Here is a 24,971-nt window from a genome sequence, read left to right as displayed (position 1 = left end):
CCACTGCCTCAAGTGTCGGCGGAGGTGAACGTGCTGCCCCTACGACAGTTAGAGCAGATATTGTTTAGCTTTCTCTCTCTCTCTTGTTCTTCCATCAAGTTAATGATGACCATGGCACGTTTGTCATTTTGTTGGGTTTTGATGAGTGCCTAGATGGCTGAACAGGCCAAACCGAGCCCGGAGTTCTCTGTGGCACACTGGACAGGTCAGGGAGGATGTTGAGCTCTGAGGTGCAGCCACAAGTCTTTCCTTGGTAGATTTGCGCTGCTGCCTCTTCTAGATAGCACAGGAGCTTCTCCTGCTCTCACAGAGGACTGCACCGTCCTGTACTTTTCTTCTCCAGGCAGATCGGTCCTCAGTTAGGGGTTCCCAGCTTTTCATGTCGAATCCAAAGCTCTTCAATGCACCTTTAAGGGTGTCCTTGTAGCGCTTTTTGGGGCCACCTTGCGCTCGCTTGCCATTCTTCAGCTCGCTAAAGAAGAATTGTTTTGGCAGTCTTGCCATTCTTTAACTAGCGTACAGCGGTCAACCGTTGCTCATGGGGTCAGAGGATCGTTAATGACAGCAACAGTAGGCAGATCGTGCCGATTTCTCCTACAAATTAAATTAAGTAAAAAAAAACGACTGCAGAAATCCAGGTGGGGACAGGGGAGGGACTGGACCGCATCGCCCGCATTCAAAAGCGGGCCCCCGTCGGCGAGCACACGGATCAACCACCTCGTCGATAGGATGCACGCCACAGGGAGTCGTGGCGCGCTGTAGCACGCGGTACGGGTTGCAAGGGATCTCACCGGGCTCGGCAAAGGGGGTCGATTAATACAACAAGCCCACAGCCGTGTGTAGCACAGCAGTTCCCGGTGTAGTATGCAAATGCAGCATACGACCAGCCTGCAGGCCGGGACTCCAATCGTATTCGGACTCTACTTGCTCTGTTACCCACCACCTCCGCATGCACTGTGATTATTGAAATTAATTTGCGGCTCTAAATTTCCACACGATAAGCCACTTTGTTGAGCTATCATTTGTGGCCAGCTCGCTTCTGAAAAATAAGTTAATACCTCAGTGGGCTTTACCTGGTAAGATAAAAAAAAATTGTGACTTGCTTACCTTTCCTATAATTTACACTCTTATCGTTGTGTTGTATTGTTGTTCTAACGTTCGGAGCCCGTGTCCTCCTACTTGACATATGTGGGGGGAAAAAGAGCTTCACAGCTCATCGAATTCCTCCTCCAGTTATAAATAAATATTCTGATTCTGTGCGTCGCTTTCTCTCCCACGACGTGGCCGTCCATAACGTGTGGTGGTGTGGGGAGGGCCGAACGCGTAATTAGTGCCGAGAGCCGGTTAGGGAGCTGCCTCTTCAACTCTGGTTAGAGAGCCGTCTGATCAGGGCACCTCGCAGGTAGCGATGTCCTCTTTTGATCCCGGCCACCAGGCACTTAATTAGGTTGCTTCGCCCCCCCCCCACCGCAGGCTCGCCTCCTTTTATCCCCGGAAATGGCTGCGAGGGATTGAGGCGCTCGGTTCAGAGGCGGGGTTTTTATTTTATGTTTAACCCTTTTCCTCTGCCAACTGGATGTGCAGTGCGAGCGAGCGAGCTCCCACGTCCTCCGTTTCTCGCTGCTGTGCCGTGCACGAGCGGCCGTCTTTCTGCTGAGTTCATACTCGGCGTGCAGACACCGCGGCGTGTAGAAACGTGCGCTTAGATGATTCGGCTCCTCTAAATTCACACACGATAAGCCACCTTCGTTGAGCAATAATTTGTGGCCAGGTCGCTTCTGAAAAACAACTATATAGCTCAGTGGGTCTTATCTGGTAAGATAAAAAAAAGTTTGGTTGTATTTTAATTATTTCCTTTTAGTGTTTTGCTTACCTTTCCGAAACTTTCTACTCCTATCGGTTTTTTGTACTCTTAGTTGGTATAACTCTCTGACCCGTCGCTAATGGACACCTGTAAAAATAGCTTTTTAGTTCATCGGATTTCTCCAGGATAAAGGTGGAGGTCGAGTGCCGCTTGCAGCCGTGTGGGCCATCTCCCGGCCGTGAACTCAACTTGAGACGACCGTGACTCTAAATGACAATGGCATATTTTGTAAAGCTGATAATGCAAATGTAATATTTGCATTGTCAGCTTTATTTGTGAGCAATGGTTAATTCTGTACTGTGCAGTGGTTGAAATGTGCGTATGCAACATACTTATCTTGCAGCAGCTCATGTTCACTGCCGTCTCCCCTTCAAGAACACGATGCTTGTTTCAAGTTAAAATCTTCTGAGTGCCGGATTGAGGTGTTCTGAGATGAGCCGGTACGCGGGGTACCATTTCATACCGGCAAATTCCCACAACTGCGTTTATAGCATATTTATATAAGTGTAATGAGCGACTTCCGCGACACGTCGTGTAGAGGGTACTTCTGGAATTTCTCACGCTGGGCACAGCACAAACCAACCTTATTCTTCTCACTCCGAGTACAACACTTAGATATTGACGTCTCTACTGGCTACACACAGCCGATCACTCGGCGCGGTCCCACCGCCCTCACTCGGCTACGCCGCTGGCTGGCGGCGTGACGATGATGGCGATGGAAACCCCGCAGGAGATATTCCACGTGGCCGAACGACGGAGAGATGTCAGCGAGCAGCGACGCAGCCAGACCCCAAGAATCCACACGCGAACCCCGAGCCCCGGGTCCGCTCCCCCTTATACCCCCCCCCAGGCGTGGCTAGGTCCCGCCTCCGGCCACGCCCCCTTCTAGAACCTTCGAGCAGGTTCCCAGAGCTTCTCGACTGACCATGCCTTTAACCTTTAGCCCAGTTACGTCCCCCTTATAGTTGGTTATTATATAACGCACCCATACCCGTGATTATCCCTCCTGGTCAACAGATAGCACCCTGTAATTACATATGTATTGCACACAATTCAATTACCACAATGATGTTTATCCAGCCAGAATCAGAGCTTTACTGTCATTTACTCTTTGTGGACATAATGACATTTGTTCGTCTATGAACTTTACAGTGACGCGATGAAAAGCACTTTACTCATAACTGAAACCTGAGGTGAACTCTGCTCCCAGGGTGCTACAATTTGTACCGTTACCCCTATTGTGGGAAGAAGAATGACAGTGATTGTCCGATGCCAAAACTGTTCACCACAATGGGAATGTGGAATTTCCATCAGTCGCTCAAGACCCCAAAATAGAGGTGAGCATCGCCATACTCTAGTTGGGGAACTTTATTGATCAGTCTGCCTGCGTGTTGTAGATCGATGGGGACCATTGTGTTGCACTACATGCTGGCGGCCCAGGTTTTAATGGCCAAACAATGGGCATCATTAGTTACTGGGGTATAAACATTGCCCCGGTGTTCGCCCACGCGGGCACCTCGCATGGCGTACAAAACGCAGCGACGCAAAATACAGTGGAGGCCGGGGCGTGCGTGCTGGCCGCACCATTGCCCCTCGTATGCCACCATGCCAGCCAGTCTCAACGAGATGCTCGCAAGCAACACTTTCGCTGAATGTCTCCAAATGCTACATATGGAATGTTGTTATTGTGGTTGTTGCTGCCACAGTGTCTGGGCGATGCATTTTTTTCCAAACCCCCTCCCTGTACGAGTTCGCCTCAAACTTGTTGCCCTGCGATGTCCTCGTTAAGGGGTATGTTATTATTATAATTGACGCTGGCAGCGAGAGGGCAAATCTGAGGCGAGATAAAAGTCCCTCCGTTGGCAACCCATGAGAGCCTTCACGGTGCATCGCGTGGCAACGGCGTGAGCGGGAACACGCTCCGCGCTCTCAGCGCTAATGGGACCCTCTCGGACCGTACCACTCGGGAGTGTGCGGGTGGGGGTGCGGGGGGAGATGCGCCGCATGTTGGCAAGCGAGGGGGGGTGGGGGACGGTATGGCAAGGCCTGGACCCCCCCCCTACCCCTTTGTAGTGGTAGACCCCAACAGGTGCCGCGCGAGCAACTTCAAGGACGAGAGCGAGCGAAGATCGCGGATCCAAAAGAGAGAGACAAATTATTAAAATATTCCGACTTTCGAATGAAAGCTGATGGCACGCAATGGGTAGCTGTCTGGGCCAGTTACTCCGTTGCATGAAAACTGCGGTGGAATTGTGTAAATTTGATCCCCGTATGCAATGTAGCCCTTTAAAGGAAATCAACTTGAGGTGACATTTCTGAAAGTGACAAAGCAAACGGTGCGATTCCGTCAGCAACGGCTACATGAGGTTTAGTCACCCGTGTTCGCTGTCAAAATCAAGCCAGGTCGCGTCTCTTATGACGGCTTTAACAACAAAAATGTTCTATTGTTTTATATTATATTTCTTTACAGCCAAGTGATAGCTGGTGAGATTCTAATTCCTGATCTTAGCGCATTAATATGAGCATGCACATCATCATGAAATGAGGATCAACTTGGTAATCTGAAACACTACTTTGTCATGCAAATTCAGCCGTGTTTTAAATCACGGTGAGACCGGCTCCCATTATTAAAGGAAGGAGACATTTCCACCGATGACCCAAGAATAACGGTGGACGTGAGCATCGGCCTAATGCTCAATTATTGTGGACCGTGCCTTTTTTGTGCAAAGTATTGCATCAAATCGGTAACCTCAACAGCTACAGAAGCAGCATGGCTGTGTCCTCAAGCGTAAAACGAGTTTTGGAAGAGAAGACATTTTCACACTTTAGTTTAATTAACTCGTTAACGGGGTGGAACTTTTGCCGAGGGAAACTCAGTTCGCAATCAGAAGATGACGAGTCCAACCCCCGGACTGGGAGACGACTCGGAACCACCATCCGTCGAGGTTCAACACAAATCTGTCCCACTTCTTGGGATTGTCACCGTTGGCGTTGCCCTCTCGGGCATGGAATTAGCAACCATTGGCTCACGATCGTCAGTGCAGGACAGCACTGCCTCGCAAATTGCTGGCTGACGCCCCTACTGATGGAAGGACCTCCACTAGAGGAAGCTCGGGAGAGCTCCTCTGGGGATAATTGGCCTACTCTTTCCACGCTGGGAAGACACATTTGGAAGATGTGGCAGCGTTACCCCACCGCGCGTGATCCGCCTGCCGATTAGGCGCACTTCGACCTGAAGATGTAATCCTCAGAATGAGGTGTCGCCAGTGGGACATCAACGTGCTCAACAAAGTGGGGCAGGGGAATGGGAGGCGCGGGGGTAACGAACACATTGAATTTCATTCTTTAGCGGCGCGTTTGGCTCGTTGCCACGAGCGACGCCGTGGCCGCACGCCGTAAGAGAGAAATCATCGTCGTGCTTTAGCGGAGGCGCGGACGAAGCGCGCCACTTTGGCGCCATTAGAATATCAAAGTTGAGAGCGGAGCCAGGTCGGGGGAGGAGACGGGGAGAGGGGTGGGCCGTGGGGGCCCCGGCGAGGAGGCCCCGGCGAGGGCCTAGGGCGCGAGGCCGCGGCTCGGCGCTTACTAAATAAATCAAGAAGAACGGCGACGTCGTCGCGCCAGGGACTCGGCAAGAGGGGAGAGGCACCGGAGGAGAGCCGTGGCCGCATTTCCACTACAAACGGCACGCGCGCGCGTGCGCACGCAAGCACCTCCAAACGCGCACACATGTTCCATTATTAAGGTCATTTCTGCATAATAATCTAAATCAAAAAGCATATTAATACAATACAAAAAATATACTCCCCCCCCCCTTCCCCGTTCGACTCAACGAACCCGATGCTGGCTCCCACGACGCCCTCTGTTTTGGCCATCGCCCCGCTCGCTCGAGCCACGATGCCCCTCTGCGTTCTCGCACGTGGCGCCGGCTGCTGCTGCTGCTTACCGCTCCCCCCCCTCCCGTCGCTGGTCCTCACCAAATCCAGCGACACTTGCTTCCATCGCAAGATACGGCTTTTCCCGCTCGTCTGTACAGATCGTCATTCAAAGTGGAATTTATTCACAACCGCCGGCCTCTAAATTGCGTCGGCTAGAAGGTCAGATCGCTTGAGCCGGCACAGCTCAGATCACGGGGTTCCGGCTTTTGTTGTTGAAGATTTGCTGGTTTATGCAGGATGTTTCTGTTGCGCGTCGTCGCTTTAAGATGTTCTCTGTTCATATTTTGTTTGTTGTGGTTGCACCCGACTCAAGAGCCGCATGGCTCACAGGGCTATCTCCATATGTATAAAAGGCAAAGTTGTGATTATGTGTGTCTGTTCAAAATGTTTAGCGTACTTCCCGACTTGTAACACACTTGAAATTTGCCATGTGGGTACTTTCCAGACTGTACACCATGCAAAAATTATTAAAATACACTTTTGTGGGTTTTTGGGGGAGGGGAGCTCAATAATGCATATATTTTTTGCACGGCAAGTGAGCTGTGACGTCAAATCTGTCATGTGACCCGCGCATGTGGAAGCGTAACGCATTGTAGTGTAGTGGTTAGCGTGCTGCGCTACGAACCCGGCGACCCGAGTTCGATTCGGGCTCACGGCCACCACCGGTGACGATTATTTGAACCGCTCTTGTGCCTCCCCTAGGTCGACTCAGCCTCAAACGAGTGCTGTACTAGTATACTACACTATACACTACTACACCATACACTACACTATACACTACTACACTATACACCACGATACACTACTACACTATACACTACTACACTATACACTACTATACAATACTACACTATACACTACTACACTATACACTACACTATACACTACTACACTATACACTACTACACTATACACTACTACACCATACACTACTACACCATACACTACACTATACACTACTACACTATACACCACGATACATTACTACACTATACACCACGATACACTACTACACTATACACTACTACACTATACACTAGTGCTGTACTAGTATACTACACTATACACTACTATACACTACACTATACACTACACACTAGTGCTGTACTAGTGACGAATTGGCACGTTCTGTTTACGTGACAACCCTTACTAGTTGGCTGTGTCGGGTGGTGGCGGGTTTAACGACACATTTATATATTTACACGATCTAACCCCAAAAAACCTCTATTATGGATGATATTGGTCGCGAAAGCCAACTACGTGCTAAACTGGCCATCTGTATTGTTGGCGATGGGGAAATTCCGATTGGAATGAATAATCGTCAATATGACAATGATGCCCTATGCGTCTCCTTCCCAATGGTGCAGTACTCATCTCCATTGGCACCACTCAGCCAGCTGCGGAAATTCCACATTCCTATGGCAGGGGTCAGGCTTTCTATAAGATAACCACCAGTCTTGTTGCGATTTATCTGCCTCGCAATTACCCACGAACCCATTGCACAGAACACATAAAGTGAAAATAATCGACCTCTTCCAAGATTGGATGCTTTTTCTGAGCATAATAATTTATGTTAATCGATTCAACGAGGGCTTTTTACGCACTGTATGCTCCGTGTTGGTTTCCCATGAAGCGGTACTCCTTTTATTCACCTGGGAGCGTTGATTGGCCAAGATGATACCTTGACAAATTTGTTTTTTATTTGCAGCTTTATGGTTGTGATTTATTACGCCAGCACAGTGGCATCCAACCAGATGCGTGGATTAAACCAAGGCTAGAGCTGCAACACAGCATCACAGTGCAAGGTCACTGTGAACATTTTTCAATTGTGGACCAATCAACTTCAAGGACAGTGCATATCATTATCAGAGTTGTTTCTTTTTGTTTGCATTTTGAATGCTTGTGTTGTGGTTATTGCAAACATGATCCCTTGTATAAAGGTGTCAGTTTTGTACCCGTTGAAAGGGTAAAACCCTACTATTAGATCCAAAAACCTGTCTTTAATCTGAACATGTTCTCAAATCCAAATTCTCCTGTTTCTGTCTCTCCGTTGAATGTCAACCATGCATCTGTCCATGCTTCTTTGCGCGGATGCAGCACGGCTTAACTTTTGCCAGACCCAGTCCACGTCGGCAAGCCAAAATATATTTTCCCCGCGCTCGGCACACCGCATCCAGTATAACTCTGGCGACGGCCGTGGCTGCGGCCCCGTGCCGCTCACTCCAGGTCTCCTTCTCCCTCCTCGCTTGTTCAGGTTCCAGATCGACTTCCAGTGCGGGTCGGCCGTGACCCCGCGGGCCGACGTGGCATTCCACTTCAACCCGCGCTGGGACGAAGGGTCACATCAGGTGGTGTGCAACACGCTCCAGCGGCAGGCGTGGGGCAAGGAGCAGAGGGCCCACAACACCATCATGCGCGGCCAAGCCTTTGAGATCATCTTCATGGTCTCCAACCACAACTTCAAGGCAAGTCTGAAATGACTCGAAGCGGCTTCCTGCTCAACGTAACATTTGCCAGAAACGCGCTTCGAGAAAAAATGTGTCCACGCTCGACAAACCGGACGCGCTGCACAGGTGAGAATTTTTTTGAGTAAAGCATCACTGAACCGACGCATTGGGATAGCTAGTGTATTACCATTTACAGTCCGATGTCACTCGGCCGGTCGACGAAGGGCACCCCATACGTTTCAGTCATGAAAGTTGTTTGACTATACTTCACCGTGCTGATCAGTATAGGATAAACAAGAGTGGTGGGTGAGGGGGGGGGTTAAGCGGAACAGAAACCACAGATGTTATCCCTCCTTGGCCAGGAATTGAACTCAGCCAGGCCGCACAATGCAGTACACTCACCTGTGCTTGCCTAATCCCTCGTACGACGAATGAAAAAACAAAATACGAAAGTAAATATGAAAAAGTCCTATCTATGGATACAAATTTTGTCACGGTTTGCGGACGTGAATTTATTCAAGAATCAGTGTGTTTTGTCAAAATTTGTAGGATCTCATTCGTATTTTTTGTTGCATTTTGTACAGTCTTGTTCAGCTGTTAAGTATGTTTTGTCATTTTGTTGTTGTCTATTTACGCGTCTTAGAACATTTTATACTCGCTGGTTATTATTCTCTCCGATTTACAACATTTTTATACTTTAATTAAAATGTTGATGTGGGCGCTTTGCGGCGATCCTTTTGCTAAAGGCGCGATACAAAATAAATAAATAACACACTCAATCGGCTATGTCACCGATTCACTCCGTTAGTTTTTAACGTAACATTCGCATACAGCTCGCGTACATTCCTTCACAAATGCTCATAACCGTTAGCACAACAAAATTGTCACGTACATAACGTGTCATTCTAAATGTTCTCTACATTGACAGAGCCCTTTCGCACCTTTCTTTGACAACGATGCGCTGTGCGTCACGTCCCGAGAGTTTGTGTTTTTTTTACGACTCGTGTTTGAAACCTGATTGCCTGGGCGGCGTGCCGCGTGACGGTGCCCGTGGAAATATTTAGAGCCCGCTAAACGCCCACGCGCAAAAGGTAAAGATTCCTCGCACGGAGTAACGCAATCGGCGCTTTCCGTTACGACTCCGAAGAGGCGTCGTTGCAACGAGGCTATTTGCTGTAGATAAACTTTACGTCCGCGCGGTACAACTCGGCTGATGTTTTCACACTGTCCAGTAACAGGCCATTGCGGGCTGTGGTTGCAATTACAGTACTATGGAGCCGCTGTTGTACCCTGCAGCCAAAAGAAAAGCCATTAATTATCAGTGGACAGAGAAGTTCAGGTGTGTGTGTGTGTGTTTGTTGAACCTCTTTTGCACCGTATGTAGCCAATTGTGATAATTGGAGGTGCGGGATGGATAACAAACTAAACACAAAAAGCAGTTCTAAAGAAACTCGTTTTCAATGAAGATGTAATGTGCTTAGCTCCAGTGGCTTCCGAATATCGAAATTGTGACGTTTAACTGCCAAGTCTGCAAAATAGGTGACCGCACGTTATGGGAGTTAATTGCCAACATTATTTCGTACGTTGTGCTTTCTGATCGATTAAACAATTACAATCCGCGATCTTAACTTTACATCATCATCCGATCATCTTGATTTAAATCTTTCGTGACTGCAGGGATTCATCTTCTTGGTTCTTTCGGTAAAGTGACGTAGAAGGGAAGTAATAAAATATAAAAAATAAAACATAATAAATTATTCTCACGACGTTTCGGCCACAACGCAAGCAGCCGTCCTCAGGTGATCGTCATCAGGTAGAACTCTCTCGTGGTATAACAATGCAACTGCAGCAGCAGCAACTGCAGCTCCCTTTGATGCTGTTAATCCTGCATAATGCACATGCATATGTAGTACTAATCACATTCCTGCATTTCCCATAAATATGCTAAATTCCTCTTGATATGCAAATTCCTTTGTCAAGGCGCCCAGCTTATATATATGCTCCAAGCTCGTGTGCTGTTTCATTCAGACTCTGTCGCCTCGACGGACCTGGTTTTCACCTGAGGACGGCTGCTTGCGTTGTGACCGAAACGTCGTGAGAATAATTGTATTATGTTTTATTTTTATTATTTTATTACTTCCCTTCTATGTGACTTTACCGAAAGAACCAAGAAGATGAATCCCATCATCATCAACTATAGTCGTTCCACTGCTGGATAAAAGCCTTCCCAAGCGCTCGCCATCTCTCGTGGTTCGAACTTGATTTGAAGCTTTCGTGACTGCAGGAGTTACTCTTTGGTTCTTTCGGTAAAGTCGCGTAGAAAGAAAATAAATGTAATAATAGAATGCGACGTTTCGATTGCAATCGTCATCAGGTAGAACGCTCTCGTGGTCTAACAATGCAACAATCCGTTGAGCTCCCGCACGCCACAAAATAAAACATGCTTCGAGTAAATATACGGTCCATGAAATACATGCGGAGAAGGACAAAAACAAACCCCTTAAACTATTTGCATATGGGGAGATTGAATGCCAAATATACAGGGTGCTTAAAAAAATTGTTTTAACACTTCTGAGAATTTGCAACAACGCCACAAGAAAAGTGCCCCCGGGCTCTGGAGACCACCTGGAGAAGATTCCAGGCACGCGTTGACAACGATGGCGAAAAAGTGGAGACTCCTTTGACTTTTTGAAGTTATTAACATACATTTATTTTCATTTTACCGTGTATTATCCGTTCTTTTTCCACTAAAATCCGTAGTCCCATATAGTGTTAACATGTTTTTGAAGCACGCTGTATTTTTTTAATAGGTTATAAATTCATTGCGCTGTTCTTTTAATCCTACCATGGCTTTGCTCCCCGCAATCACCAACCCACGTGGAAACCAGAGTGGTGAAGTATGGCCAAATAAACTCCCAGAGTCTACATAGTATGGGGACGCCTTCATCCAGCAGTAGACTGGAGAATGGGGATGTACACGTCCGCTGTACATACCAGCAGAGGCCACTTGCGATGACAGGGGAAGCCGACTGCGACATGTCACTGTTTGACATTCCTAGCAAACCAGCGCAACCATTTGGCCGCGTACGACCTGCTTAAAACTGGATCTTCTCGGAATCCAGTTCACACGAGCCGACATGGTGGACTTCTGTGTTTCTCAATCACCGGAGGTGTACATAGCGTAATTGTAGAACTCTATTTTGGATGGAGAAAATGATGAAAGTGGATGGATTTGCTGTGGTGTATGGTGAAGACTGGAGATTGGGCAAACTGGCTCCGACCTTTGCCTAAACGAGATAAGAGGCGGACAAAGGTCGCGCCAGTCGTTACATTCTTTTTTTACAATCGCTGACGGGATAGAGGGGCAGCTCTGCAACGGCTCGCTGACTTCACTTGACTGCTGGCAGAAGCGCCTCACTGCTGGCAGAAGGGCCTCCGCAATAGGGAGCTCCGGGGAACCTCCCAATTGACGGAATTTTGGCCTACTCTTCCATACTGGTCAAGAATCTTAGAAGAGTTGGGAGTACCCACTTTTGACCCCACCACACACACACACGTGACCTGCCAATTGACTAAACTGGATTGTAACCATTTACAGGGACTCCTCTACTTACGAATGAGTTAGGTTCCAGAGGTCTGTTCGTAAGACGATTTGTTCATAAGTCCAACTTTACTCCGTTCAATTCCAAACGTGTTGTGCGGCATGTATACTAAAAGCAGGGAATGACTTTCAAAGTTGTATAATCTCCTGTAGACGTCGATGCCACTGGTTCATCATGTTCTGCAGATGTAGATGCCACCACTGCCATCTATTGCGCGGAGGTTGAACTTACGACTCTCGGTCTGAACGGCAACTGGACATACGGACAAGTGTGTTCGTATCTCTGAAAGTTCGTAAGTTGAATGTTCGTAAGTAGAGGAGTCCCTGTATATTGCTGGGTGGACATAAAGCGGGGGCTTCATGAGAAACCCACCTATTGTTTCAACTACCGCCCAGGGAGATCAATGCAAACGGGCGACCGAATAATAACAATAATGGTGAAGCAGTGGTGTGTCCTGCAGGTGGCACCATCGGCTCTGGTCATGATGCCATCTTGATCTTGCGTGCTGTGCCAGGTGGCAGTGAACGGGTCCCACTTCATGGAGTACCCGCACCGCATCCACTTTGCCAGCGTGGATACCCTGAGCATCGCGGGCACCGTCAACGTCTACTCCATCTCCTTCACCCAAAACCAGGTGCGTCCACCAGGGCCAGGTTTATCTTTTATCTGCCTCCCCGAGCCAATCGTTAAAATTTGCCCCAACAACACGTGTAAGCTTTCGAAGGAATCTTTGTCAACATTGTACTGTATACTAAACACACACACATATCTACAGTACGTGCTGCATGTTTGCTATGTCAATGGTGTTTCACCAGGTTTCTTTTTTCTTCTTCAGATGATCCCTCAACCTTTTCCACCAACGTATCCACCGACACAGATGATGCCCACTCAATTCATGCCAGCGCAGCCTCCACCATACCCAGGTGGACTGGTGGGTGTCCCCATGACCTCTCGCATGCACTGATCATAGCGCGGTGAGCAATCTAAGCTGCCCAGTCTGATTGCATTCTGTGTCTCCAGTCGATTGATCATAGTGTGTGTGTCTGCCTTATTCAGATGACCTTGGCCGTGAACCCAGTAAGTAACTTGTCTATCACATTAATTATGTTATTTAAATTGTAATTAATTCACCTTCTGCATTTTCTGTGTTTTAGGATTGACCTTTTCACCCTGTATTTAAACCAAAAGTTGGAGACAAGTCTTATACTCTGGTTGGCATCAAACAACATTACTAGAACTTTATTAACGCCAGATACATCGGTGGGGTGCGTCTTACTTTCCAGACCGTCTTATAATACAGATGACATGGTATATTTGGGGGCAGTAGTGGTGTAGTGGTTTTCGCGCTGGGCTCTGAATCCGGCTACCTGAGATTGTTTCCTGATAACGGATAACATCAAGGTCATGGTCCCATCCACCCCTTCACCAACCCGCATTGACCAGCGTGGTGATGTATGGCCAAACAGCCCTCACGGTACGAGGCCTTCATTATAAACCGTTGTTATTCTCAATACCTTCACAAAGAACTGTGCGGTGTGTGAACATCGCCACTGGGGAGACAAAGGCGGCCGGGCATCGTGAATCCAAGTCCAGGGCGAAGCCGGGTAGTAAAGCTAGTACCTAATAAATGAAACTTGAAACCGTTTCCACGCAGCCACCCGCAATTAAACACCGTCATCCAAGTGTAGAGACCCATTGACACAGATGGAAATGCGAATACTCACACTGAACTGAGATTAAACCGCGCTTTCCAAGTGTAGGGAGTCCCCCACTGACTTACATAGAGACCAGTTGACTCTCAGAGAGACACATTGACACAGATGGAGACTCGTTTACTCACACACACTGATCTGAGATTAAACCGGGTTCTCCACTCGCAGTGAGTTGTTGTTCATGTTTTTGTTTTTTATTTGTTGCGGTTGTACCCGATTCAAGTGCCGAATGGCTCACAGGGCTATACCAAATAAATGAAACTGGAAAACTGAAAATAGTGACCAATAACTGCACAAACAACAAAACCCGATCACATTAAATGTGCTACTGCACTTAATTTGGCGACATTGCCGCTCCTATAATTGTAAACATCGGGTTGACTGTCGTTCGACAAACATTGTCACACTCGTGTGCATAGCGGAGTGCAGTGGGTGGCAGGGACTGAGCGAGAGCCGAACCCTGACTCAAATTACGGTCCCTAGTGTCCAAGTCTACACATTTGTGATGTGTGAATATTTCCTTTTGACATGTCACTTGTACAGGGCGGTCCAGATGTCTTGTGACCCCCAATTAATCAATCCCTAAAATGTGTTTTTCCTTTGGATATTGATTCCTTTTTTAAATACACCTTACTTAAAAAATATTTAGTTTGACATAATTAAATGGGGGGGGGGGGGGGCGGGGTCACAATACATCTGGACCACCCTGTGCAATATGCAAGCATGTGAACAGCATCAGCTAAAGTAAATTAATACAGTTTGAGAGATTAGTACTGTCTCATTGCTTGATGGAGATGGTAGTTATATTTATTTAGAATACTTGTTTTTGTCCCATGCGCATGACATCGTACATAGCAAATGATAAAAATGTCGATAGCAGGAACTCCAATAATCCGCGGTCATATTTTGGGTGTGCGGGTCCATTTGGCGGATCCGGTGAGGTTTGCCTTCGATTGCACGAAATAATCCGCAAAGAAAAATGCAGATTTCTTGATCACTTCTGGGAGCGGCTTTGTTCCTCGCGTAATCCGCGGCACACCGCGTCACCCATTACAGGAGTGGCCTCTCCAACACAGTGCACCATGGATTACGTGGCAGATTTCTGGATCGTAGGACAGTGTCGCGGATCACGAGAGGAGTCGCAAACCGCCAATAATCCGTGAATTACCGGAGTTGGAATCGCTGCTGCTGTGCCTCAGTTAGAACTTCCGAAATTCGCAGCGGTGCGAAGTGTGCTTTGCAGTTTGACAAGGGTCTCCACAGTCGCATTGCAGGCTTCCTTTAGTTTTCCACTTCTGAAGAGCAATAATGAAGACAGTTCATCAAGGCTGGAAATGGGAATATGTTACTGGGGGAACTCATAAAGCACCCCGCCCCCCGCCAGACCTTTTACACAATTGTGTATATGTTTTCCTCCCATGTATGGTGAACTTCTTTCGCATCGTACATAGCCAACCGTGATAATCGGAGGTTCAAGGGAAGGACAATAAACGAAACATGAACAGCGATTCGAAAGAAATTAGATGATTTAAAGGTGCGTAGCTCCAGTGGATTCCTAATATCGGAAAGAAGAGCGTTCCAGACGGCCACAGAAGCGCATCTGAAAGCGCGCGATGCGGTGACCGTTTTTGTTCGATGGCTCGCCCAAAGCCGCTGCGAGTATGACCGAATGTCACGTGATGATGGTTTACACTTGCGGATTCTACACCCAGCAGTTATATATATGACCCACCGCTAGACTTGTGCCTATCTGTGGGACCTTTTTCAGTATCAACATGATGAAAAATAAGAATAGGGTTTACCCTTTCTGGCAATAAAACAAGACGTGTTAAGATGTTAAAACACCAAAATAGATACCTTTTGCAAGGCATTAAGATTGCATGAACCGCACGTACTTATGGTGAACATGCAAATAAACATGCTCTGATAATATTATGCATTGTCCTTGAAACTGATTGGTCTACACCAGAGACAGCAGCCTTCTTTATGACCTTGTATCACGAGTATTAGACCAGAGAACGTCAAAAGACGAACAGTACAAAGATAATGCAAGCATCATAACACGTACAGCTCGAGTCGAGTAGTGATATCTTGATGCCTTGCAAAAGGTATCTATTTTGGTGTTTGAACATCTTAACACCTCTTGTATTGTTGCCAGAGAAAGAGTAAATAAAACATATTCTTATTTTTCACAAGACTTGTTCCTGGTTCCTACCAGAACAACGCCATCGGGTTCAACATTCCCACTCCCACGATGGCGTTCCGGGTCCTTCTGCCCCCATTTCCACCCCTGTAAGTTATTAACAAACGTAACAGCAAAGCTCTGGGGCTGCTCCTAGCTAATTTTATTTTGACGAACAACTTGTTTAAATTAACATATAATAAACTATATATATGTGTGTGTGTATATTCTCAACTATGTGAAGGCAATCATCATGTGAAATGTGAACCTCCCGACCCAAAATACACAAAGCCCCCCCCCCGACCCTGCAAAACATGGCACGGTCCAATACAAATGTCTCATTAATGGTTCGCACCTGCACGCGCGGGGCACACGCAGGTGCGACGTCTTACACACTGGACGTGGAATGTACCATCGTCTTATGGGGTGTGTGGTTCGTTTTGCCCCGGAAGGGTGAAACGCGGCAACCTTTTGGGGTCTGATCTTATCACATTGGAGATTTTTTTCTCCTTCGCACTCTTAGGTATCAAACAATGACACTGCATTAAAAAAGGAAGCCTGAAAAATTATTAGCTATTTATATCCGTATATTATACTAGTCTTTTGCCCGTCCAAGGACGGGTGTTTTGCAGTAAATCTGAAACTTGCCAGCGAAAAGCAGACCTCGACGTGATATTCATTGCATTAATGCATGTGCAGTAACATACGACGTCACTACTGTGTCGAGACTGTACGAGCGTAGGGACATATGACGTCACTGCTGTGTTGGCCTGGTATGGGTTGCTGTAGGCGGATGCCACGGAAGTCATGTCAGGCCGTGACACTCTGCGTGAACCCAACAGGACACGTGACCAAACAAAGGGGGGGCTAGGGGCCCCAGGGGGGAGCTCGGGGGTCACGTGGTTGGGGGCCCGGACCTTCCCGAAGGATTGACAAGGGGGCGTGGCCTGGGGCGGGGCCGGCCACACCACGGGAGTTATAAGCGGGGTGTGAACGGGGAGCTGGGCTGTTCAACCCCGGGATGAAAACGCCATCAGCGGTCCTCGAGTCTCCGATCGTCGTTCGTGACCAGGCAGCCCGTCACCTGCCTTGGTCACGCTGTGCAGTATTCCCCGATTGTTAGTGAGGTTAGGAATGGTGGTCACCACCTTATGTATAGTGTTCACGTTGGTTATGTGTTAATAAATAGTGTTGCCTCCAAGTTAAGTCTGCGCCTCAATTGAACCCACTACACGTTAGCAATTTTTAAGGGTACGGTGAAACAGACCTATTTCATTTTAAGGTTATAATCCCTTGTTCATCATGACGTCCTATTTGCTTTGATTTCTCAACAGCGTTACGGAGATCGCGTGACGTGGAGGTTCTGCCTTTGTAGTGAGGGTTGTAAGTTGACGCCGAGGAGGGGAGAGGAGGCGCCTCGGCCCCCCATGTGGAGTGACGTCACCCGCTAATTAATATTAATGGTGGGGTGTCCATTTGGAGGACGTCACCTGTTAATGATTATTAATGAGGGGGTTTGTTCGATGTGGAGGACGTCAGCTGCTCATGATTATTAATGAGGGGGGGGGGGAGGTCCGAGAGGAGGGTCCATGTGGAGGACCTAACATATTCTCTGGGTCTTTCGGTAAAGTCACGTAGATAGGTTGAAAGAAAATAACAAAAAACTACGACGTTTCGATCACAACACAAGCGATCGTCATCAGGAGGAAAAAAGAGTAAAGCTGCAGAGGCAGACTGTTCTAAAGGTTTAGAATGGGTGTAGCCCAAGGGTCATAAACAAAGTGGGCGGGGCTAGTTTATGTTAATGTGAGATTAGCATGTTAATGTATGATCAGAGGACCGCGTCCAGGACATAACCTATTCATGATAATTAATGAGGGGGGTTGGTCGACATGGAGTGACGTCACGAGTGTTGCACACAGACATTGGCTCATTATAGTAGGTAATAATAATTGGCGGGGGGGGAGGGGGTGTCTATTTGGAGGACGTCACCTGCTCATGATTATTCATGAGGGGGGCTGTTCGATATAGAGTGACGTCACTTGCGCATGATTATTAGTGAGGGGGGGGGGGAGTACTCCATATTTAGTGACATCACCCGCTCATGATTATTAATGAGGTGTGGGGGGGTGCCCATTTGAAAAACGTCACCTGCTCATGAATATTAATGAGGGGAGGGGTGCGGCATGTGGAGTGCGCAACCTTGTGCGTTGGTGTAAATTTCCACGCGGGAATGAATATTAATGAAGGGGGACCTATTTTGCAGTGACGTCACGCACGGATGTAGCACTGTGCTGCGTAGATTATTTTTTTACCGTCACTTTCTGTAAATAAACGTCATATTGGAAGCGACTTTGCGTAATAAATTATTTAATTCAGCTCGACCTTCCTCTGCGTTAGTGTAAAAATCCACCCACTCATGAATATTAATGAGGGGGGGTGGGCCTCATGTGGAGTGCCGTCACGCGGGGTGGTGGGCCACATGTAGAGTGACGTCACGCGCGGGACGGACAGACATTTCTAACACATTCCTGCAGAGGGAGCTGGTAGGAACGTTGGGTTGCTCGGTCAATGGCCAGGGTCAACGGCGGCGTGGTGTATTCCGCAAATATGGCCGACTGTGATGGCGGGCACAAGCCGGCGTGAGTAGGTTAAACGTTGTGTTTTATAAGGGCACCAGTCCCTCCCCACCCAGCCCCACCCCTGCCACCCCCCCCACCCATCCCCACCCTCCCCACCCAGCCCCTCCCCACCCTCCCCACCCAGCCCCTCCCCACCCTCCCCTCCCCACCCAGCCCCTCCCTCCCTACCCAGCCCCTCCCTGCACGACGGACGGACACAATAATTCCCTGTGGGCTGGTGTAACCAGGAGGTTCCTACCAGTATAATAGGTAATGTAACTTCGGCAACCGTCATCTATCATAAACCAAAGTCGATGGTCACAACATTAATTATGTTAATTCGTATCTGCCAGCACGAAAACAACTTTGAACATTCGAAGGATAATTGAAAACAAAGAGCGGTTCTTCATGCTTGTAATAAAGCTCAGCCATGGCCCTGTTATAGATAGTTCTTCATGTTTTTGAACATCCCAAAAGTCATGAGTGAGTTTCCCGCTCAAATGAGCATTGAGACAGTGCTCATCTCCCATTTACATCTCTAAGGCAGTGGTGGAAATTCAACATTCCTTTAACGGGGGGGGGGGCGGGACGAGTCTGTCCATAGGACAACCACTGTTGACTTCCGCACAAAGTGCTACTCAATTTATCGACTCCCCTCTGAGGGATGATGAGCTGAGTCAACCACCAGCCAGGATTTGAACTCGCGACCTTTCCAATCGCAATCCGTTCGCTCTTACTGCGGAACCAATTGGCCATTCAGATAAAGGGGGGGGGATGAAGTCATGTGTACGCTGCAAAGGGCATGTGTAGGGAAAATAACTATTTTTTTATTATACCAGGTAAGGCCCCACTGAGCTATCTAGCTCTATTTCAGAAGCGACCTGGCCATCAGAAATAATAGCTCAACGAGGTGGCTTGTCATCGTGTGGACATTTATTGCAGCCAAATGCTCTAAACGCACGTTGATTCTAAATGTGGAGGGAAAAACCGAAGGACCCGGAGAAAATTCCACGCGACCACGAGGAGAGAGACTTTTGACTTTTATAATTTTATTACCTCCAGCGGCAATTGCGCTGGAGTTTATGCAATATATGAGCCTTTATGGCAGCACAAAATACAACCACCGGCCCACGCGCCGCACCGTGACGCGCAACGTCGGCACCACAATCACTGCACGCCATCCGCACAACATCGCCAACGCCCCACAGCCAGTGTCCGATGCGCTCTGTCAGTCTGGGCTCTGACGCCCCTTTTCATGGCAGGGCCCCCCCTGCTCATCCACACCCTCCTCCCCTGGTGGGGGGGGGGGGTAGTTTCTTCACCTTGGACATCACTACCTTCAACCGGTAGATCTCCTGCCGGTTGAAACTGTACCTCGACCACCGTCCGTGCCACCTTCATGAAAGCTCCCCTATCGGGAAACCTTTCATGCACATGAATATTCTGCTTACCATACACCCTCCTCATCTGCAAGAGGAGTCTTTAGGGGGTGCACACCCCCGGCCTACCCTCATTCCTCCACCCTCCGAAATTTTTGGGGTACTCCGTCTCGTCCCAATTATCCTCAGGGTCCTTGCGGTCAATCATCTCATCGGCGCCGGCCCCCCCTGCTACCTCCGCCGACCCCCCTGGGGCCAGGGTCCCGCTGGGCTCAGTCCCATACCCGGGCAGCCCACTCCCCTCAGATTTTACAGCCCCCCCCCTCGCCCCCGCTCGGGGCAGCCGAAAGGGTGCTCCCCGGAGTCGCAGTGCCGCTTGGCACACCAATGGCACCGGCGGCAGTCAGCGTCTCCTCTTCTCGCTGTGTCGGGGCGGGCGAGGCCGGGTCCGGCCGCTGCGCTCCCTCGGTCGCCACCGCCAGGTGCGCGTCACCGCTGGCCTCCATGGCCTCCCCCTCCGTGTCAACCGAGCAACTGGTTCGCTCGGCAGCGTTTTCCTCCCCGGCCGCCTCGGGCTCCGCGCTCACCTCCCCGCCACCCATCAGGACGGCCGAAGGGGTGCTCCCCGGAGCCACAGCACCGCCCGGCACACCAATGGCGCCGGTGGCGTTCGGCGGCTCTTCCTTTCCCTGCATCAGGGTGGGTCCGGGACCGGCGATCGCGTTCCCGGCTTGGTCGCATCCGCCGGGGTCACGTCGCCAGTGGCCTCCATGGCCTCCCCCCCCCCGTCTCCACCGGGCGGCTGGCTGGTTCGCCGGTGCCGCCAGCTGTAGCCGCCCTCTTGAGCTGGGCACTCTCGCGCCAGCTGGTCTTCCTCTTCTTCCTCGAACCTGTGACGATGGTGAACCCTCCACCGTCGTCGTCGGTTCCCTTCTCAGGTGCCGACTCTCCGCGCACTGGCAGAGTCGGCACCACCTTGCTGCAGCTGCTGCTGCTGCCGCTGCGGCGGTGGCGGCGGCCGCGGCGGCTCCTGCAGCTGCTGCTGCTCCTCCTGCGCGACGGTGACGGTGGCAGCGGCAGCTGCTCCCGCTGCTGCTGCTGTGGCTGCCTTGGCTGCTGCAGTTGCAGCACCAGCGTTGTTTTCCCCCTCCGTCGCTGCTCCGCCAGACCTCACCACTCCCTCTCTGGTCTTGGTGGAGCAGTTCTTTCTTATGTGCCCGGCGCTGCCACACCCGTAGCACCGCGGCACAGCTGTGGCCAGGTACACCGTATGGACGCGGCCACCAGCGGTACGCTTGATGGCCACGTCCAGTTCGGTGCGCCCGCTCTTCAGCACGAGGAACGCCTGTCGTTGGCCCGACAGGACGTGCCTCATTTCTTTGTCCTGCGTCCTCATGTGCAGCAACACGATGGGTGACACCACCACGCCATAGCGCTGCAGGTCTGCTCTCAGCTCCGCGTTCCTGAGGTACGGCAGCGCGCCGGAGACAGTCACCCTCACAGCCGGCGTGGAGAGAGGGCAGCACTGGACGAGCAGCCCCCCCCGCTGAGTCCCCTCTCCACAACGCGCGCCGCCACATCCACCGTGGCCACGTACACCACGTAGCCACGGTTCTCCTTTTGTATTACCCAGATGGCCGCCGGCCCGATGTGTGCCGCCACCGCAGCAGCAACGCCATCAGGCAACGTCCCCGGCGGAGGGAAGCAGCAGAAGCCGTGCTCGTCCGTGAGTGCCTCGGTGCTGTTGTGCTGCACCATGACGCTCGCATGGCAGCAGCACAACAGCAACAAAAATACAAACAAAAAATAAACCCGACACCAGTAATAGTAATGCTAATAATAAAGGCTAAAAACAGGGAGAGACGCCACGATGACGGCGCATTTCTCCCTCCATTTACCTCTCTCTAGGCCAGGCTCAGGCCTCACCTGTGCCCAGGCCTCCGTCTGTGCACCTGGGAAGGCTGGAGCAACCGGTAGGTGCGGCCACCCTCCACGGCGCCAGAGAGAGAGAGAGAGACACCGCAACCTCAAAATATACAGGAAGCAAGTGGAAGGTGCCTTGTCCATCCATCATTGGCACTCCTTTGTTTAGGGAATTATGGGTTAGGAGAGTTAATGTAAGTAGCGGGAAAGGCAGGTCTTTGATACAATTTTTAAAATACCTACCAGGATAACATCAAACAAGAGACAACAGCCGTGAGCCTTTGTACTGCTCTTGCTCAGACCACCAACACACCATCATTAACTTGTTCTATAGCCACCTGGGTAGAAGATTGCAAAAAAAAAATCTACATAGATATGTGTGTATGTATTATGTACATACATTAGATGTATTTCTAGCACACAAGGCACAATTAGTAAATTCACAAAAAATTGGGAATGGAATACTCACTCATGATGCAGTGTACTCAACGTCTTATACTCAAGGACAAAATGTGCAACCTTGTTGAATTATGGGCATACATTTTTCTTATTTAAAGCACTGAAGCTAAATAACATTTAATTCATGAGCCAATGGTGTTCTCATATAAACATCGCCCAGTAGCACGTGTTTAAACAAGGCGAACCCGGGGTTGGTTTAACTTTCACGGAATCTCACCGGCAAGTCGTGGCTTGCTCCGCAGTGCAACTGGGCAGTAATACGCGTGGTTGTGCACGCTTCATCAGAGCACTGCTCTTAAAACCCGTTGATTGGCTTGTGTGCGTGCACTGCTGTCCGTGCTAGTGACGATACTGGTGCATGGGTCACTCGAATTCCATTACTTTAATCCCCTATCAAGGAATGACGCTGCCAATTATCCCATTGGGAAAGATTAAAAATATATATCTGTGGGAAAGTCGACATTTGTCCCGATTAAGGAACCCCTCCCCACCAGCCATAGGAACTTAGAATATCCACCACTGGCTCACAAGTGGCCAAAAGAGGTGATCACCCCATGCTCATGTGAGCACCGAGACACGTTGGCTTCGACTCCAATGCGTGTGTATGGTGCCCTACCTCTGCAGGAAATAAATAAGCAATGAGTCAAAGTTTATACAATGTATTTTTAAATACAGCTATTGCCGAGCGGTCTCAAGCCTGCATTGCTTCAGCCTCCTTAGTAATGTATCAAAGTCACCCAATACGCTGATTTATCTAAAGAAGATGGCCTGTATCCCACTCCCACATCTGGACTGCTTACTGTCGCCACACGAACACGATAGGAGCTTTGAAATTGTTTTGATATTAAAAATGGTCTGAAGCCACCCATCAGACAATTAGCCAGTGAACTAACTTATAATATTAACTCTACATAATGGCCAAAATAATCCTGATGGAAGTCGCTAATAGCTTCACATCTGTGTTGTGGTTAAAGTGGAGAGACCCCAATTTAAAGGTCCACGTTATAAGCATCGTATATGACCATTAACATGTGTTCAATCCCTTTTTCAAATATAAAATTAACGGGGTTGATCAGAGCAAACTTCTTCTGTACCGGCTCAGTGGCTATACCTTAGGTACAGTGAGGGAAAAAGTATTTGATCCCCTGCTGATTTTGAACGTTTGCCCATTGACAAATAAATGATCAGTCTATAATTTTAATGGTAGGTTTATTTGAACAGTGAGAGACAGAATAACAACAACAAAATCCAGAAAAACGCATGTCAAAAATGTTATAAATTGATTTGCATTTTAATGAGGGAAATAAGTGTTTGACCCCTCTGCAAAAACATGACTTAGTACTTGGTGGCAAAACCCTTGTTGGCAATCACAGAGGTCAGACGTTTCTTGTAGTTGGCCACCAGGTTTGCACACATCTCAGGAGGGATTTTGTCCCACTCTTCTTTGCAGATATTCTCCGAGTCATTAAGGTTTCGAGGCTGATGTTTGGCAACTCGAACCTTCAGCTCCCTCCACAGATTGTCTATGGGATTAAGGTCTGGAGACTGGCTAGGCCAGTCCAGGACCTTAATGTGCTTCTTCTTGAGCCACTCCTTTGTTGCCTTGGCCGTGTGTTTTGGGTCATTGTCATGCTGGAATACCCATCCACGACCCATTTTCAATGCCCTGGCTGAGGGAAGGAGGTTCTCACCCAAGATTTGACGATACATGGCCCCGTCTATCGTCCCTTTGATGCGGTGAAGTTGGCCTGTCCCCTTAGCAGAAAAACACCCCCGAAGCATAATGTTTCCACGTCCATGTTTGACGGTGGCGATGGTGTTCTTGGGGTCATAGGCAGCATTCCTCCTCCTCCAAACACGGCGAGTTGAGTTGATGCCAAAGAGCTCCATTTTGGTCTCATCTGACCACAACACTTTCACCCAGTTGTCCTCTGAATCATTCAGATGTTCATTGGCAAACATCAGACGGGCATGTATATGTGCTTTCTTGAGCAGGGGGACCTTGCAGGCACTGCAGGATTTCAGTCCTTCAAGGCGTAGTGTGTTACCAACTGTTTTATTGGTGAATATGGTCCCAGCTGCCTTGACATCATTGACAAGATCCTCCCGTGTAGTTCTGGGCTGATTCCTCACCGTTCTCATGGTCATTGCAACTCCACGAGGTGAGATCTTGGATGGAGCCCCAGGCCGAGGGATATTGACAGTTCTTTTGTGTTTCTTCCATTTGCGAATAATCGCACCAACTGTTGTCACCTTCTCACCAAGCTGCTTGGCGATGGTCTTGTAGCCCATCCCAGCCTTGTATAGGTCTACAATCTTGTCCCTGACATCCTTGGAGAGCTCTTTGGTCTTGGCCATGGTGGAGAGTTTGGAATCTGATTGATTGCTTCTGTGAACAGGTGTCTTTTATACAGGTAACAAGCTGAGATTAGGAGCACTCACTTTAAGAGTGTGCTCCTAATCTCAGCTCGTTACCTGTATAAAAGACGCCTGGGAGCCAGAAATCGTTCTGATTGAGAGGGGGTCAAATACTTATTTCCCTCATTAAAATACAAATCAATTTATAACATTTTTGACATGTGTTTTTCTGGATTTTGTTGTTGTTATTCTGTCTCTCACTGTTCAAATAAACCTACCATTAAAAATATAGACTGATCCTTTCTTTGTCAGTGGGCAAACGTACAACATCAGTAGGGGATCAAATACTTTTTTCCCTCACTGTAGGTCATGAGAACAAGGGGATTCACGTGTGAATAAGAGGAAGTATTCATCTGAATAGCAAGCAAAAGTGCAGATTCTCATGTTTGATACATGTGGGTTCTCATGTTTTACTGAATATCTGTG

The 24,971-nt window shown here is 48.8% G+C and overlaps 1 protein-coding gene across 1 annotated transcript; it reads left to right on the top strand.

The window, feature by feature from the left end:
- Positions 1–5,116: 5,116 nt before the first annotated feature.
- Positions 5,117–12,830, top strand: LOC144728750 (galectin-8-like). Its single transcript, XM_078608359.1, has 4 exons — positions 5,117–5,183; positions 8,029–8,267; positions 12,366–12,485; positions 12,687–12,830. The coding sequence occupies exons 1-4, from the start codon at positions 5,117–5,119 to the stop codon at positions 12,813–12,815; spliced, it is 555 nt and encodes a 184-aa protein (XP_078464485.1). The 3' UTR covers positions 12,816–12,830.
- The last annotated feature ends 12,141 nt before the right edge of the window (positions 12,831–24,971 follow it).

This window comes from Lampetra planeri, chromosome 30 (assembly GCF_965212315.1).
Source record: "Lampetra planeri chromosome 30, kcLamPlan1.2.h2, whole genome shotgun sequence".
Classification (NCBI taxonomy): domain Eukaryota; kingdom Metazoa; phylum Chordata; class Hyperoartia; order Petromyzontiformes; family Petromyzontidae; genus Lampetra; species Lampetra planeri.
The sequence above is the reverse complement of the archived record's forward strand: the minus strand, read 5'-3'. Positions and strand labels throughout refer to the sequence as shown.

Coding starts and splice junctions, on each gene's coding strand:
- LOC144728750 (XM_078608359.1), top strand. CDS start 5,117: ATGAGGTGTCGCCAGTGGGACATCAACGTGCTCAACAAAGTGGGGCAG. Junction 5,184..8,028: donor GGGGAATGGGAGGCGCGGGG/GTAACGAACACA, acceptor CGCTCACTCCAG/GTCTCCTTCTCCCTCCTCGC. Junction 12,486..12,686: donor TCTCCTTCACCCAAAACCAG/GTGCGTCCACCA, acceptor TTTCTTCTTCAG/ATGATCCCTCAACCTTTTCC.